Raw genomic sequence first — 17,719 nt, 5'->3', positions numbered from 1 at the left:
AAGTGACTTTTTCTGACCATATTTAATATGATAGGCATTCCTTGTAGGAACAAGGGGCTGAGTTTTCTTGATACAGCCAGAAGCAAAACAAAAATGTTGCAGTTTTCAATGTGATTAGTGTATTGTAATACAAAAAGTGTAGAAAAGAACTGTATATTGTCTTCATTGTTGTGTAACCTCAGTACTGATCATACAGATATTAATGCCTTTGTTGGCTCCATCTGTTCTCCTGCAGCTCTTACGTATTTAAGAATTTAGTAATAATAGACATGGAAAGCAGTAACAGTGAGGTGGGAGATATGTTGTGGACACCATTCCTTTGAAAAGGAAACACTTGCAAGGATTCGTTGCTGTGGTTGTTAGGTATTTACAAAGTGCACAGATTCTTACTTGTTGCCTCTCTGAGATGCTCTTGGAGTCAAAAACTTACATAATCAAACCAGAAAGAATCATAAAGTAAGGTAGGTTGCAAGTAACATTTGGGAATTAACTGGTCTAGAACACTGTTCCAGACAGGACTTGTGTTTTCTTTTCTTTCACAAACTTGTGAGAAAACACATGTAATTCTGAACTATAAAAATTTGTGAGTAGTTATTTCTAGTGTCTAAATTGCATCACCTTTTTATACTGCTGTTGCGAAGAAATGCTTTTGTTTTGCTTGGTTTGAAATCTCTGACATTCTTGATCAAAATGGATAATTACTTGTAAATATTAAGAATTTGGTTTGGCTTCAGCGCAAGAGAGTTTAATCCCAGAATCATGCATGAGCATTTCAAACTTGTAGCTTCTAAGAAGGCTTAAGGATAAGAAAGAGGACAATTGGCAATAAGGTACCATTGGAACTGGTTCAGAGGGCTCTAGAGCTAGAGGTGGTGGTGTTGTACCTGTGTTAAGTTGTCCTGTGGGAAATCACAGCTTGTTCCTTTAATGCAGGAGCAGTGTGGCACCAGCTCCTCTACACTATTTTTAGTAGATTATCTGCTCTCTTAGCCTGCCTTTGCATTTTGCCCGTGCAGTGTGACATTACAGCAGCCTTGGAACTGCTCTGCTGTGTTGGTTCCATTCGTTCTGTACAGTGTTATGTGCCTGGAGTTAGGAAAAAGGAGCAGGAGTACACAGAGAGGAGCAGAGAGCAAAAGTGATTTACTGACTTTAAAGAGAAGCTGGTTTGGGGGAGGGAGTTCAGTGCAAAACAGGAATGTTGCTGAATGGAATTGTCTTTAAACTGAGAGAGAAAGGCAGTGCCGGGTCCTGCACCTTGGCAGGAACAGCCCCAGCACCAGCACGGGCTGGGAGTGACCTTGAGCAGCTCTGAGAGGGGCCTGGGGGTCCTGGTGGACAGCAGGAGCCAGCACCATGTCCTTGTGACCATGAGGCCAATGGGATCCTGGGGGGCTTTAGGAAGAGCACTGGAGCAGGTCAGGGAGGTGACCCTGCCCCTCTACTCAGCCCTGGTGAGGATCACCTGGAGTGCTGTGCCCAGTTCTGGGCTCCTCAGTACCAGAGAGACGCGGAGCTCCTGGAGCGGGGCCAGCCAAGGGTGACACAGATGGTGAAGGGACTGGAGCATCTCTGGTGAGGAAAGGTGAGGGAGCCGGGGCACGTTCTGGCATGGTGGCATTGGGTGAGTTCTGTCTGGGGTCGGCAGCTGTGCCACTTTGTCTTAGTCTGGGGCAGAGTCCCAAAATGTGGATGAACAGCATTAGCAGAGGGAGTGCTGAGTTACTGCTGGCCAGGATTTCCCCTTGCACCGAGGACTGAGCAGAGGGAGGATTGACTCAGCAGTGAAGGTGGGAGGTCAGCTCTGCAGTGAGAGATGGAGTCGGAGAGGTGCTGGGGAGAGGTTACAGTGCAGACAGAATGGCTGTGAGGTTCACCCAGCCTGCCCCAGCTGGGGAGCAAATGCTCATCTTTGGCTGGCTATTTCCATAGAGCACTTCAGAGCCTGTTGTAGCGCAGCCTGGGAGCAGCAGAGCCCAGAGCTCAGCGTAAACTTCAGTACCAAGTACACCAAGGACCCTACTTGAAATGATTATTTGAACCTCAAAAACATTTTTTTCAGATATAGTGGCATTTTGACCTGTAGGAAAATTAGATAAGGCTTCTCTTATTTCATGTTTCTCTTTCTGCCCCTGTGAACTTATTGGATTTTTTAATATTTTTCTGGCTTATATTGATAGTAATCAACAATACTGCACAAGCTTCCTTCTAGATGCAAAGTTAATATTTGAAAGTATATATAAGTTTTCTAACTTACATTTATACTGTCCTCAGATTATTTTCATTACTTCTGTCTCAGCTTCAGGAAGTCTTTAAGTGTCACTGTAATTCATTCCAATGAAGCACACATTATCATGCTGTCTATATGTATGCTGTAAAGGAAATGGCCATTTCAGATATTCAGAGGAATCAAATTAAGTGGTAGAGATTTTAAGCTGTGGACGGAGAGAAATCTATAAGGAGAATCTTTGTTGGTTTTTGTGTCTATGTAGAGTTTTTGTTTGGGTTTTGCTTGTTAGGTATGGGGAGGTTTCTCATTTTGTGGTTGTTGTTTGTTGCTGGGGTTTTTTCCCTGGAAGACAATATTCCTTATTGTGCTATTTGAAATTCCCTGTACCTGCTTATTCAGTAAAACACCTCAGGGTAAAGCATTAATATTATCTTTTCTTTTTTCTTTTTTTTTTTTTCCTGCAAAGAAACCATTCTGTTCTAGCCCAAAGAATGGCAGTTGAAGTTGCAGGGAAGGAGGAGACAAAGAAAAAGAAAACAGGAGTTTAAATCTTAAAGAGTAGTTTTCTTAAATCTGGATTTCTTAACACTGGACTTAATTTTTAAAAATGTATTTATTCCTCAACATCCACTTTTTTAATAAAAGCTTTTTCTTCCCATTTTCCTAATTTGGGGACTTTTCTAAAAGGTGGTAAATAAGCTTCTCTTTAGGCCTTGCCAGATAAATCCTTTGAAGCTCTATTTTGCACTGTTTTGATGTTTTAAAGAATTTTAGTGTATAAGAAGCCAGAAATATTTCTCCATCAACTTTTCTTCTCCTGTCAACAGTGTATTTTTACTTAATTCAACATATCCCAAATAAAAGGCTAGTTGATATTTACTGATATTTATTTAGACAGAAGAGTACAAGACATGAAAATAGTTTTGAGGGCTGTGGTTTTAGTCTTTCTTACTGAATATATCACTAGAATAGAATGTATTTATAACTTCTAAAATATAGGTAATATTTTTTAAAATTATATATATTTACTAAATGATCAAATACTTGTGTGTGTGGTCTACTGTTAAATATCTCATTTCTCTTATATTTTCCTCACAGATTTGTTCCTTACCACGTCACCAAATTCCAAAACTATTCAGTTTGAGACATGGGTAAATAAGGTAAGAGAGAAAACACAAATAACCATTCTGTTAAAACACAGACAAATTATAAACCCCATAGAGTTATCTTCTGACATTTTTGTTGATTTATAGATAGAAGACTGATCAGTTTGGTTTTATTCTTGCTGTCTGAAAGATGTATTTTTTAAGTGAGCTTTGTTAGATACATGACCCAGGTCTTGGGTAAGATTTTCTGGGACAGAGGTTCAAAATGTCACTTCTGACTGTTACAATACATGTGCAAGTTACGTTTGAGGAAGTCCCAAGTCCTGTGTTAACTAAGTATCATAACTGAAATTCAGGGTTGAGGAGTAATAGATCAAAGTATTAATAATTTATTGAGATTCTGCTTTTGTGTTGTCTAACCTGGCCAGGGGCATCCTTTGTACCTTGTTACCCAAAAGGACTAGAGCTGTAAGGTCACTTTTTACTGATGATAGAAAGTGCTCAATGTGTTTCTTATTAGTTAAGGGATGAGTTTTTGAGGGCTTGCCTGAAAATGAATCCATCAGATCACAGTTAGTCACTGCAGAACAGAGTCTTGTCTGAGATAACCTGGCCATCTTCTCCCAGGCAAGAGTAATGAAAGCACTGAGCCATGAATCCTGTATTTACAGCTTTAGGTAGACTTTAAAATTCATTGGCTGTTGAGTGTTTGTAAGTACACAAGGTGTTTGTCCTGTTAGTGGGGTTTCTTAGAATTTTATTCAAAATTTTGGACTTGTATTCTAAATATAATCCTGCATTATACATTGTGTATTGATAGATTTACTTATCTTTAGAAAGAAAGAATTATGTTCTTTGGAATCAATCAACCCAGGAAAATAGGTCATACATGTAAACTGCTTGGACATGTGTATGGAACTACAAATACCTTAACTGATCCATTAAAAGCTGTTAAACTGCTCTTTGTAGAAAAAAGTAATTCCCTTTTTGATGCACAATAAAATGCTTTCTAAATATTTGCCTATGCAAGATACGCTTTTGGGGCCAACTACGGGCCTCTTCTATTTCACTGCATGGAAAGGCATCAATATTAATTTTTCTTATCGGAATCATTATAAATTATGTGTCAAGGCAAAGATATCTAGTCAGACATGCAGTACAAACAGCACTAACTGTGTCCAGAGTTGCATTGAAGTCTGCAAACTAAAGATGACGTGAGTCATGTAGGTATGGATAACTCTGCTCCTTTCCCAAGCCTTTGGCTCCGTGCCTTGCTGGGCCGTGTGCGCAGAGCTCTGTGCCGAGCTGATGGCAGCCACTGGGGAAGGGGGCCCTGGCTCATCTGACACGGCTGGAAAGCTCAACACCTTACAATGGCTTTGTGCCAGCTGTGCTCCTGTTCTGTGATAAACAACAACCAGCACTTTCTATCTTTCTGATGATATAATGGACTATTGTTTTCTCTAGGCCTAGATTTGAATAAAGGATAAGTAAAACAAGTTCCAAGCCAGACTTAATAGAAAATCCATTTATTTCCTAATTAGAAGGCAAATATTTTTAATTTTTATGCAGGTGTGTTGTTACATATTACATACATCTATAAAATCACATGTTAATATGCAAAAATGCACAGTAGTATTCATAATCACTTAATTATCATTTAGATAATGTTGCTGAAATAATCCATTCTCTTCCTCATAGCACAGTAAAATTTATGGAAATTGTATCTGAATATTACTATTGATGGACTTCCACAAGAATCCAGGAAGGATTAGAAATGCAAAAACTCGGTCCCAATTTTTGAAGAGTGCAGTTTTTTCCACAGCTGAGATGTCTCTCTCTTATCTGCTAAAGCCCTTCATTAGTGATCTCTGTTTTCTTTGGTTCAAAAGTCAGTTTTTATCACTTACTCTGCAATTCAGTTCTTCCATCATCCTTGTCCTATTTCCTAGGATGGGAACTTCTCCAAAGTTGGAAAAAGTAAGGAAATGCCCAGTGGTGCCAAAGTTGTTGGACAGTCTGTGTTTGCAGATTTTGGTGAGTTTGCTTCTTTTACACTGCCCTGAGTGTTGCTCTCTCATGTTTTGGCTAGCTGCTTTACACCAAGAACAAATAAAGGTGTTTAGTTCCAATTGGGGTTTTTATGTTTCTCTGATTTTTCTCTTTAATGTGTTATATTTATCTGTAAATCTTGAAATGTCTGGGAATAATTATTTACAAATTCACCTTTGGTTATCCCAGTACATTCTGCCTCACATGTATCTAATTTTTGTTGCTTTGAGGTGTGGTGCAACACTAAACTTAATTTTATCAGACACTTACTTTATTTGTCATTATTTTAATTTTGTTTTCTCTAATCTTGTTCAGAAAACATTATGTGATTAGATGTTTCTAAATTCTTCACTTGTACGAACTAATAGAGACTAAATGAAATAAAATTACTTGAATAAAAATTGCTGGAACATGGTAAAATCTTAATGGTTGTAATTGAAAATTCTGCTAGGCTTTTGGACAGGAGAAAAATTTAATTTATATGTAAATCTATTTTTGCAAGGGTTAGTGAAAGCCTATATTTTTCTATTAGAATGTACCTTTCCAGTCAATTGTGGCTTATCAATGTTTTTGTCATGTTACAGAGAATAGGGCATGTTGGTTTTGTAGTGCAAAAAATACTATTTTTCTATGCACTACAATAACAATTTTCCAACCAGAGGCAAAGTGTTGCAGGCCTGACTCTGCTGACATAACTGACTGTAAATAACTTCTTAAAAAAACATTTACTGTATTTATACAACCCATTTGTTGCAGTGAGGCTGACCTTGTCTTTAAATGTTGTCAAACTTGTTTCAACATTTCCTTCAAAAACTTATTTTAAAGAAAATGACAAATTTTAAACTTCTTATGCTCAGAGTGAGACTCACTTGCTCTGTGCTGCCACTTACAAGTGTTTTGAGGATGACATGTGAATGCTGGACACCTCTTCTGGATGGGTAATGGTCCTTAGATCACATCTACAGGAAATGAAGTCAGGTAGAACCTGAACCATGCCCCAGGTTCTTCTTTGTAATGTTTACCCCATTTTCTAAAATCTCTGACAAAGTTTTAATACAATATTTTGCTATTTATCTTCAAGTTTGAATACTTATATATGTAATATATGAAGGAAAAAATAGAATAATACTGGTTTTGCAGTTAAAAAAAATTAAGTGTGCTGGGTCTTTTATGATCATTTTCCAAGCTGATGTTCTGAATAATTTGTCTTAATAGGTACTAAATAGAAATTTTTTATAAGTTCTTAACAATGGCAATGTGAAGAGCTATCTTAATGTAGGATAATTTTATCTCTATGTTAGGTGGCTAATGAGCCCAAATGATAAATCATAATCTTAGAAATTCATAGTAATTAATAGAATTGTAATAAACCTGGGATGTCTTCACAAAAAGAAGTGGAACTGTTCCAGTGTTCAAGTTAGAATTTTGAATGTGTGGCTAAATGGAGTGTGCAGTGCTATGGCAGGGCAGTGGTTTGGTACAGCTGAGCTTGGGGGAAGGGCAGTGGCCCAGGGACTGCTGGGCTGGACTTCCAGCACCCTTCTTTAATGCCCTCGCTGCTAATTATCATCAGATTCATTTGTTCTGCACCAGCCCAACACCAAAGGGGCAGCATCTCCCATGTTGAGTGTGCTGCTGTGTCACAGTAGCTGCATTTACCCCCTGTGCTTTGTCTGCTCACATTTAGGTACTTCAGAACGCTGGCGTTGAGCACGCAGCTGCTTGTACTGTGCTGGAGTTAAAGACAATGCATTGCTAGAAATGGATTGTCAGACTTGAACATCTCCTGTTTTCAGTTTCCATTTCAAAACTGACAGAATAATGATTGTTGTAAGTCAAAGAAAGTTAAGGTGTGATGGTTTGCTGTTTGGAATAATGTGGCTATGTGTAATGGGGCCTGATTGATTGCACAACAAATCAAAATACCACAGTGAAATGGAAAATGAGATATGTTAGAAGATTGTGCTGCCTTCTACCTTTGGCAGGTTTTGCCAAGCTGTGCATGATGCAGAATGTGCTGTGCACCCACACTCTGCTCTGCCACAGGCATCCTCCTCTTGGCACTGGGACACAGCCACTGGCCGTAGAAATGTTCGAGATACAGGCACAAGCCTCGGACATTCTTACCTCTGGGTTGCCTGCCTCTATTTTTCTTCCCCTCCTTGACATTTTCTGTACCTCACAGCTGATGTGCCAGCTTTGCCATTTGCTAAAGGTCTCAGAGGGTTCTGTATCTCTGTGCTTTCACTCTGCCACTTCTCGTGAGTTAACCTTGTACATGTTGGGCTCTGCAGCGGTGTCAGGCCCAGAGTGAGCTTGGGGCTCTGCCACTTGGGCTGCTGCCTTCCCTCTCACACCCACCTTTCTGCTTGTGCCTTCTTGCACTCCTGCAGTGTAAGATTCTGATTTACTGATCACACCTGCCTCTTAACAAAATAAGCATTGCTTCAAAAGGTCACTTCATCTAACATTCTTTCCTACTTCTGGAAAATTTGATTTGAAGTACCTTTTCCAGTCATTTGAAAAAAGGGGGGAGCTTTGTATAAGATTCTGACTGAGAACTTGTAAAAGCAACTAATTTGGGGTAAGATTTCTGCTCTTAAACTAAGCAGGTTGAACAACAGCTATCAAGTATAAATTATTTGGCTAAGTGGAGTTGGAAAAAACAGCAATTAGGTGACTCATGAGAAACTGTCATGGATCTTGGTGTAATCTTAGTACCAAGTGTTCCTGAAGTGCTGAAAAAATAAAGATTTTTTTTTTTCATTAAAAAAATATGCAAACATACGTTTGTATGCATCTAAAAGTCCTGTATGTTTATTGAAATGCGTGTGTATATTTTAATGGAAAATTACGTAGAAGGATGTGTGTGTATATCAGTACATTTATGGTAATGGAGTAGACCTTACACTTTATGACTAAGTTGGAACGTCTGTAATAAGTAGCACTTCCCCCTGTTACATGATAGCAGTGATTTGTACATCCATCTGACCAAAGGACAGGGAACAATTGACAAATTTGTATTGCCCTTTTAAAAATAAATCAGAAAAGCTTTTTGACATCTATTACAAATGGCATTTCAATTGATTAAGGTGAGCAGAGTTGGGTACTAAAGAATTCTGCACTTATTTAGTTGCCACATTGCTCCAAACAAGTAAGAGCTCTTCATTATTACTTTTTCTATTCTTCTCATGTCACTATGGTAATTGCAGTGCAGTGGTTGCTATAGCAAAAATGATTAATCCTGCGCTGTTGTTATCTGTGAGCTGGCAGAGGAGTTTTAGAAGATCTGCTTGTACTGTCTTTAGAGGAAATCATAGATGTTGTCTAGAATCCTGATAAATACTTGCAAGTATATAGAGAGTTTTATTAAATGTCACTTAAATTAATAGAAAAACGTTGTATTTTCCAAGAAATCGAAGGATTTCAATGGTACGATCTGAAAATGACCAATTTTTTTAGCATTAAATGAATGAACCATATTTTGGACACAATAACCTGCTATTTTCTCATAAATTTAAAGATTAATGACATGTTTTTGAAGTAGTGAGTCAGAAATGATTAGCACAGGATATTGTGCTGATTATACGATCCATTAATTCATTTCTATAGGAAACTGGTGTCGTAATTGGTATTTAACTATGATTGCTTCGGTTGGATAGCAGAGATTTAAGATCATCCTTTGGTATCTGAGTCTTTAAAAGTTTGATTAATCAGTCATTGATTTTGCTTAGTTAAGGCAAAGAACTTTGTATTTAAAGGAGAGTGAAAATGGCTTTTTGAAATCAAATTTGATTATGTTGTCCTCATAAGTAAATACAGCACAACTCTTCGTTTCTCTAGGTAGCATTTAGCCAACCCAGTCCTTTATTTTTTAGTCACCCTTTGATTTCTTAGCTGCTGCCCTTTCTGTTCTCTAAGAAGTTTGCATTCACCCCTGCTATGCACACTTTGAGCTATGCTGTGCTTTTTGAGCAAATATGGGTTGGGTTTGTTAAAGTTCCATCAAAGTCTTTTAGAGACCTGAACTCAATTTTTTCTCGTATTTAAAATCTAGTTATCCAACTAATAATCCTAAGAGAATCCTCTCTGTTCTCCCCCCTACCAAGTAATTGAACTATTTCATGTATGTTAACTATTTGTATGACATGTGGTAGTAATTATCATTTTCCTTGTAGGAAATAATAGCTCATTATTGCCAGTTAATTATGTTTAAACAGGATAACATAGTGCCCAACCTTTGGGGGTTTTTCAACCTTTCATTGCACTGTGCCAAATGCATTTTGTTGAATTTTTTTTTTTTAAGGAAACCTTAATTATCCTGCAGTTGAATATACTTTAAATGCACTGCTTTTCTGCCTGCAGTTGCATTTTGATTTTGTACCTTTTAATTTTGTCTGTCAGCTTCATTCTAACATCTGAATTTCTTTCTTCCCTCAGAATGTTGCATCCTCAGATATAGTAGCAATGTATCAAAGGGAAATTTTAATGGTACATTTTGGTAAATAACCCCTTAAGAAAACCATTCTCCTTTGAGCACTGTGTTATGAAAATATTTAGTGCTTCTGTAGTTAATGAAAAGATTCTCTAAGAACCTTAAGGTGCAGGGTGACAATATTTCTGTGCGTGAAATGCTCTGCATATGAGGAAAGCTGAGTTTACTGGGATCAGTTTGGGTGGAAGAGGTATGAAAGTTAATGGAAATGAAGCCTTCTGAGAGACTTTAGATATGGAAGAGATTCTTTTAGTACCAGATGCACTTCTGAAACAGCCGTGTGTAGAGACGTACTAAGTTAATTGACACTTGTGTTTTGAGTGTGTGAAAGTGTATTTAGCAGCTAGGTCTGTTTTCTTTGTTAATTTGTAACCAGCAATGCTCTTCAGTGACACCTCAATGTTTTAAATGTAGTTCCCAAACAGTGTCAGTTTTGGATGGGGGAAAATCAGGTTCCCATATTTTGCCAAGGTCTTTATGTGCTGACAAATGCTAATATCTCCTAGGAAAAAGAATTGCTGTTGCTTCGTATTAATTTTTGTCAAAGGGGCTTGAAAATTAAGAAGAACTTTGCTTTATTTCCAGCAATAAAAATTGGTGCGGTGCTGCATGTGTCACTTGGTTATCTGTTCCTTGTTGAACAACTTCATCACAGGACTGAATTTTTCTTTGGCACTGCTCATGGCTGGTACAGCAGGAGCTCTGGACCCAGGCTGAGCTGACCCAAGGCAGTTACACCAGTGGCTTGCCTTGCTTTGTGCTCTCCCTTCCTTTGGCAGCACCTGGAGGTTTGTTGCCATGGGAGCTTTGAACATGTGGAACATCACCGAGCTCTAAATGTACAGCCAGGCTTGGGAGTTTGTTTTAATGTGAAACAAGAGCTTTCAGCAGAAACTGCAACAGGAGTTTGAGCAATGATTTTTGTTTGGTGTGGGGGCAGTTCACATTGTATTTGGTGCAGTTTCTTTTCCCTGCTTGGACCACAGTTAGTCCTGGAACTTCCATTCGAGGCAGAAGGCCGCACTGTTGGCTCCGGTGCAGCCTGGAAGTCTCGCTGTGCAGTTTGCTGGCACTCGGTGTTTAAGTGCTTCTGTGCAGTGGAGCTGTGAATATGGAGTCTCTGGAAGGACTTAAAATCAGAATTGATTTAGTGTGAAGGAGAGGGTTATGAGGATTTCTTTAATGTCCACAGAACTTTGAATCATGTGTAAAAGCTCTTGGCATCTCTTTTTTTAAGTTATGATTCACATTTGCTAAAGGCAGCTGACATTGATTGTTTTAATAATGTGTAATTATCTTAGTAATTTATTATAACTGTCTCTGTCATGACCATCTCATTGAGCACCTAAAGGCACAGAGTGACAAAAGAATTCTAATGATTTAATTGCTTGAGAAGATAAATTTAAGATAATCAGCTTTCAAACAAACCTTTATTTTATTTGACTATCAAACCCCGTTGTACTTATCGTAGGCTTCTTGCCTGCCCCAGAAGGATATTGCTATAGTACAGTCCTAACAGGGCTTTTTTCTTCTTTTTCCTCTTATTGTTCTTCAGAACTGTAAATTGAAGACTCATGAGAGAGGGTACTGAGAACTGGGCAAAGACCAGTGGGAGAGATGTATGAATGGGAGCTTTGTGGTATATGAAAGTTCTTGTTTTTATGTTCAGAATTCTGAAAGCTGACTTTGCTGGCCTATATAGTTAACATATTTCATTTTGCCTAATAGTTAGGGTTAGAAAGGACCTCTACAGATCATCAAGTCCAACCCCCAACTTGCTAGAAAAAACTACTTTTCTATTTAACAGAACTATAATAAGTTACAATGGTCAATCTATGATCTCAGAACAGCCAAAAAAAGTTGATTCCATTTTTGTTTTTAAAGGAGCAGAAGTAAGATTACACTGCAGCAGAAGTACAGACCATTTAAATTAAAAATGTTTAGATCATAAACCCACCAAAAGCTGTCTTGCTTTTCATAGCTACATCTTCATCTTGCTGAACTATGAAACAGTTTTGGAGTGAGTGATCACAGAACTTTTCCTTTCCCCAGGTGCCATTTTCTTCTCAGAGCCCATGTTGGAAAGTACATTGCAGAAGCATGAATCTAACAATGCTTGAACCTGGTCGCAAAAGAGCGCTTTTGTGACACCTTTTTCAATGTTTGTTAAGGAGCTTGAACTTTGGGATTGAGTGTCTTTTGCCTAGGTTTACTCATGCCAAGTAAGTTACAAGTGTGTTTGTTTTATAAGCACCTCTCTAATACCTTTAGGAAGAAGTTTCTTGTGTAGAGCTCCTTTGACCATTTGCTATTTGGGAATTCAGTTTAAAATGTGTTCTCAAACTGCAGATTGCTTTTGGAGCATCTTCCAATTCTAACATGATGTTGTGTTTAATCTGGTAAGTTTTTTTCTGCTCTCTCCCATTCAAATTTACTTATAGAGCAGATTGAAAATACTTGAGCTGTGTTTTTTGCAAGTGTGAACATTGGCAATCAATGTTAAAGCTCAACAGTGTCTCTCACACAGCCTCTCTGTGCAAGGTGTGCTCCCAGAGACCTGCACAGGCAGTGGCTTTGGGGTGCTTGGATTGGGCTGCCAGCACTTGGCAAACATGGGCAGGGTGTTGGGAAGAAGACTCTGTCTGCGGCTCTTGTTTGAAATACAGCAAACAGGCAGTTGTAAGAAATGATTCTCACATGATTCCTAGATGGAATAGGACTTCTAATTTTGTCTTTACATATTCAGACATACAGGTTTGCAGGTGATGAGTATGTAGGACTGTTCTTTTTCTAGCCCTTTCCCCTGCCTACAAAACTTGATCTTTATTAACAGGGAGTTACACTGTATCACAGTCAAGCCAGAATCGTGTGTTGAGAACTTGCTTGTTAACAGTTGAGTTTCTGTTTCTCTGTCAAAGGTGCTCCAAGCTGAGTGGTGCTAGCACATGACATTTGGAGTCTGGAGTGTTTGGGCACACGTACTGCTGCAAATGATATTGAAATTACAAAGAAGATTTTCACCAGTTTGGAATGAGATTTCTTTTTTAAATGAAAGTGACAGAAAGAGTAGCAGACCCCAGGAACTGAGTGAAGATTACAGAGGGTCTCCAGAAACAGGTAGACCTAGGCTGAAGGAGATTATTAGAGACGTGTTTTGCAAGGTGTTTTTCATAAATACTTGAAACCAGCATAGGTGCAGTGGGGTCATCCAGCTGTTGTCACCAATGCATGTTTTGTCAGCTGTGAATATCTAATTGCACTGATCAATTGTGCTAGTGATACTCTTTTGAATTTCTGTCTTCCTTTGTGGAGAAATTTATCTTCAAGATCAGAGTTTAAAACTGAAGGATGTTTATTTACATTGGGATTGAAACCAGGCATGAAGATAGGAAGTGTTTCTTGGATCCAAGGTGAATTTGTTGTTAATGAGTTAAAGCTCTTAAGTTAGCAACTGCTGAGGGTATTTTTTTGTGTGGTCTTCAAGGTCAGTAGTTTGCATTCCAGCAGGTGCTCCCAAGGTGGAATCATGTAAAGATGAAGGAGATATTTTCTTTCAAAACTGGAAAAGCTTCTGTATCGATTCGTTGATTTCACAGTGTCTTTGAAAAAGCTTCAGAAGTGCAGGAAACATTTTATTTCTGGTTATAAAAGATAGATCTGTACATTGTAAGATGTGCTTTAGAAATAAAAACTGGAAAATAACCAAGATGTAATATTATGAGAGAGATGAAGAATGTTGGGCTTTTCTTCTTTTGATTGCTACTTTTCTGTAATACAATATTTGACTAATTGTGGATTTTCTTAAACTATTTTGCTACAGCTCAGAAGATATTCTTGTTTCATTGATGTCCTATTTCCAGCTCCATGTTCAACGCTGGAGCTTTACTCGAAACCTTTTAAGTTTAAAATTTGTTCTGTCTGCTCTGAGTGCCGAAGTAATGTTTTTATATTTCTTCTTCGTGATCTTTAAATTCAGCTGAGCACAGAGTGCAAAACAGGAAAATAAAGACCAAACAAACAAAACCAAGCAAACCAGTCCAGTCTCTATATTATGGATATCTCTATGTGAGAAACTTTTGTGAGGTGGATACAACAATAATTTGAGATGTGTCAGCTTAAGAATGGTCTCTCATCTTGTTTTCAGGATTTTTTTTTATTAAATTTATTTTTAAAATTTTTTTTTTCCAAAACTGTGCTGTAAATTTTCAACAGATTTTTCTCTTATCTTGAACTTTATTTTTTTTTAACTACTGGATTCTTAAATATCTGTTACACAGAATTGAAGAGAAATTGCAACTGCAAACATGATCCTGTAAGATAAACTATGTAAATGGACGTTTATCTTCTGGTCAAAGGAATTGAGGAAACTCTGGCCTTCCAATATGCAATATATATCACAGTATTTTCAGTTGGTAGGGACAAAGGCATGGTGTTTGATGCATATTTGCATTTATTCATTCTTTGATCATAGTGAATATTTTAATCAAGTCTTGAGCTTGTAATTTATCTACAAGACCTTCATGTGTAAGGCGATGGCTTCGTGTCTAATTATGTGCTGGTTCTATCCCTCCTGTCCTATGGATTGGTTATTCCTCAAAGCTCTGAGAGCGTTTTCATCAATGTCCTGCCCTACTCTGAACATTACCTACCCACACTATCAAACTGAGTTATTGGTATAACAAGATGAATGTTTGCACTATAAGTAGAATCAAACATTTTATATTCTCCTCTGCTCCACAGCATAATTTAAAATGAGAACATCCTTGTTCTTGTCCCTTTCTCAAACAGAGGAAGGTGGTTCTTTGTCCTTGTGTGTTATTGAAAAGCTTCTAAAATCACTTCAGACTGAAACTTTTGTAGAAATGTATTTAAAATATTAGAACTTAATTTACATTTCATATTCAGAAAACATATCTCTGCAACTTAATTCAGTTTTAGCAAATACTTCAATATTCCCATGATTTATAATTTGCAAATTGAACACTTTCTTCCTTTTAAGTTTAGAAAAAAAACTGTAGTCCAACAGCATTTTAATCTGTTCATGCAAGCAAAGATTCAGGATGGTAACATGTTTTAATTGTTGTTCTTGAATGATGCAGAAGGAAAATAGACACCTTCAGAAGCTGGTGCTGGTTTCAGACAGTCAGATTCAATAGTTGCTGTGTTGATTTCTCTGTTCAATGGGAATTCCCTTTCCATTCTCTTTGGATGTGAACTTACTGATTCCTATCACCTAGGCTACTTCACATCCTAAATTCTGTATCCTGGGGAAGAGAGCTGCCATGAGGATTTGGGAGGGGTTTGGTGGTGAGGTAAAGTAATTCATGAGGCAGATGGGATGTAGGAAGCCACTAAAAGTTTGGCTTTATCACTTGGAGATATTTGGGGAAGTCTGATATTTTCATCACTCCTCCTCCCCTTGTAACCCTCCTTTCCATCTCCCAGCTTGCTGATGGAATAAGGGAGGGACCCAGAAATGCAACTGCGCAGATATAGGTGTACACACAGCCCCCGAGGGAGTTGGGCTTCACAGAAGTATGGGCTGGCAGGCTGAGAAAGCCTTTCTTATGGTGCTGGTAAAGTACGACAGGACTTCTGGACTGGAAAATGAATAAGAGCTTCAGTGACAGGCAAATGATCTGGTTTTTGCATGTTAGCTCAGGAGATTTCATCAAGTGATTTTACACAATCCACTTGTCTAAATAGGATGGTTTGGATTTCTGCAAACCCAAGCACTAGGTGTGCCTGAGGCCCCTTGGTGCTCTCAGCACCTTTGTGGTTCATACAGAAATCTATTTTGTAGCATGTTCATAAGCAGCTTTTCTAAAACATCAGACCAGTAAAAATTTCATTTATTGTGGGATAGCCAAGCAGCTGTCAGGGAGCCAGACTGAGAGGATGTTTGTGGCTGTAACCTGCAATATTTTATAGGTATAATATAAAATCCAGTGGTGGAAATGATTCAAGTAATTAACGTGCCAGATGAGGACCTCTCTGTATTTTAGTGTTCACAGTGAACACACTGTGGTTATCTCAAATTAAATACCCAGCTCCTCAGAACTGTATGGGCTAAAGGGCAAGTTGAAAAGGTGAATTGTGTTTATTGCACTGTGAGCTTTGATTCCATGGGCTGGAAAAGTGGATTGCCTGAAGTGTGCCTGAGCTGAGGGTGCCATGTCATGGCAAGGCAGCTGTGCTTCTGGAGGGGATCTGGCAGCCCAGGCTCTCGATGCAGCAGTTCTTGCTGCTGCTCCTCGGCACTCGTGCTCCTCTCCCTCTGTGCCCCCCAGCCCAGGCAGGGAGCTGCCACTGCTGGCCTGGCCCCTGGGAGGAAGGCAGGGCTGCAAGGTCACCGTGGCAACACAGAGGTCTCTCCTGGAGTGGATAATGGGCAGTCAATTATTACTTTTTTCCCCACTCTATGCTCTGTGTGTCAGAACTCTAGATGCAAATAGTCATTGCTTGTTTAAATACTAAAAGGTCATTATTCTACTAAAGGTTTTGGAAATACATGGATGAAAGGCACTTAAAGAACATTTTTGAAAACCTGTAATTTACTCAAATTTACCTAATTCTGTAAGCCTGGGATTTATTAGCCATTGTGTTAATCAACTCTCTAGTGTTGTTTTTTGTGTTAAGCACAGATTAAGATATTGTGAACTCATGACTCTTCCTAAAGTCTTGCTGACAGCGCAAGAGTTTAAAACCACTTCAGAAAATTAAATAAGTGTTTATGGTGGATTGGTAGTGAAGGTAATTTTTTTTTCCCAGCTGAACACAGGGATTAAATTACTAAGGACTTACTCTTCTCAGTATGTGAGTAAAATTCCAAATTCTCTCAATATTATGGGTAAGGCAATCTTCAAACAAAAGACACAGATTATTAGGTTAAGGATGTTGAATAGGTCTCGTTTATCTCATGTAATTTTTCATATTTAAAAAAGGAGTAAATTATTCACAGCTGATTATTTCATGCAAACAGGGTTTCTGATTTTGCAGATACAAAGCTGAAAGGCTTTTTTTTCTGTTTGACAGATGGGGATGGACAAAGTGAGCATTTATTACCAGTCTGTGAAGATGAAACTTGTCAAAGAAGTGCCATCTACCTAACCAAGCTGGGATTGGACCAGGTAATGTGAATTTGGAATAGCAAAGACAAAGCAAAATACTGTGTTTATGAAATTATATGAAATAGAAATTTTTCAGGAAAGACATGAAACCTCCTCACCTATAATTATAGAATACAAGAGACTTGTATTTATTTACTTGTGGGTTGCCTATCTGAAAAAATATGGGTTTAGTGGAAGAGATTCCTGGAATTTTTTATATTTGATAATTCTACTCAAAGAAATCATAGATGCTCCTGAAGAGTCACATCCTTGATTGCAAAACACTGCATTCGAAGCACCATAACTGATCCAGCATGAGATGAAAAACAAGGTTTGTGCTAAGAGCTGGAAACAAATCTAATTCAAATGAGCTTGTTTAGCTTAACTTAAGGAGCTGTTTTAGAGTAAAAATATATATGCACACACATATATCATTGAACCTGCCCACACTTCTTACCTCTAATTTCTACTTTGTCTTTGTTATTAATGAAGTAAATTTCCAGGTGGTATAGAACACTTTTTTAGGCTGTGTATCTTTAGGGCTGGATATCTTTTAAACTGTTGGAGGGTTGTTTGTTCATGACACTGCTGGCTTTCAAAGACATGGTTATAATTCATGGAATAGATTATTATGTGTTCATTTATTTAAGTATGTGATCATCTGGTTTAAGTATTTACAGTGCCCTGATTTATAATAAAGTTGCAGCATACAGTAAATTAACCAGAT

The 17,719-nt window shown here is 38.1% G+C and overlaps 1 protein-coding gene and 1 long non-coding RNA gene across 3 annotated transcripts in view; one reads left to right on the top strand and one right to left on the bottom strand.

Moving 5' to 3' along the window:
• ITFG1 (integrin alpha FG-GAP repeat containing 1) overlaps nucleotides 1-17,719 on the top strand; it is a 72,012-nt gene that overhangs the window by 19,510 nt on the left and 34,783 nt on the right. For both annotated transcript variants that reach the window (XM_068202642.1, XM_068202643.1), the window contains exons 7-9: nucleotides 3,329-3,390; nucleotides 5,289-5,373; nucleotides 16,919-17,013. In XM_068202642.1, coding sequence (XP_068058743.1) covers nucleotides 3,329-3,390; nucleotides 5,289-5,373; nucleotides 16,919-17,013 — 242 coding nt within the window. The remainder of the gene's footprint in view (nucleotides 1-3,328; nucleotides 3,391-5,288; nucleotides 5,374-16,918; nucleotides 17,014-17,719) is intronic.
• Nucleotides 2,931-17,719, bottom strand: part of LOC137481137 (uncharacterized) — a 115,032-nt gene continuing 100,243 nt past the window's right edge. The window contains exon 5 of the long non-coding RNA XR_011003336.1: nucleotides 2,931-11,440. This is a non-coding gene — a long non-coding RNA (uncharacterized lncRNA). The remainder of the gene's footprint in view (nucleotides 11,441-17,719) is intronic.

Source organism: Anomalospiza imberbis, chromosome 12, assembly GCF_031753505.1.
Source record: "Anomalospiza imberbis isolate Cuckoo-Finch-1a 21T00152 chromosome 12, ASM3175350v1, whole genome shotgun sequence".
Taxonomy (NCBI): Eukaryota; Metazoa; Chordata; class Aves; order Passeriformes; family Viduidae; genus Anomalospiza; species Anomalospiza imberbis.
The sequence above is the reverse complement of the archived record's forward strand: the minus strand, read 5'-3'. Positions and strand labels throughout refer to the sequence as shown.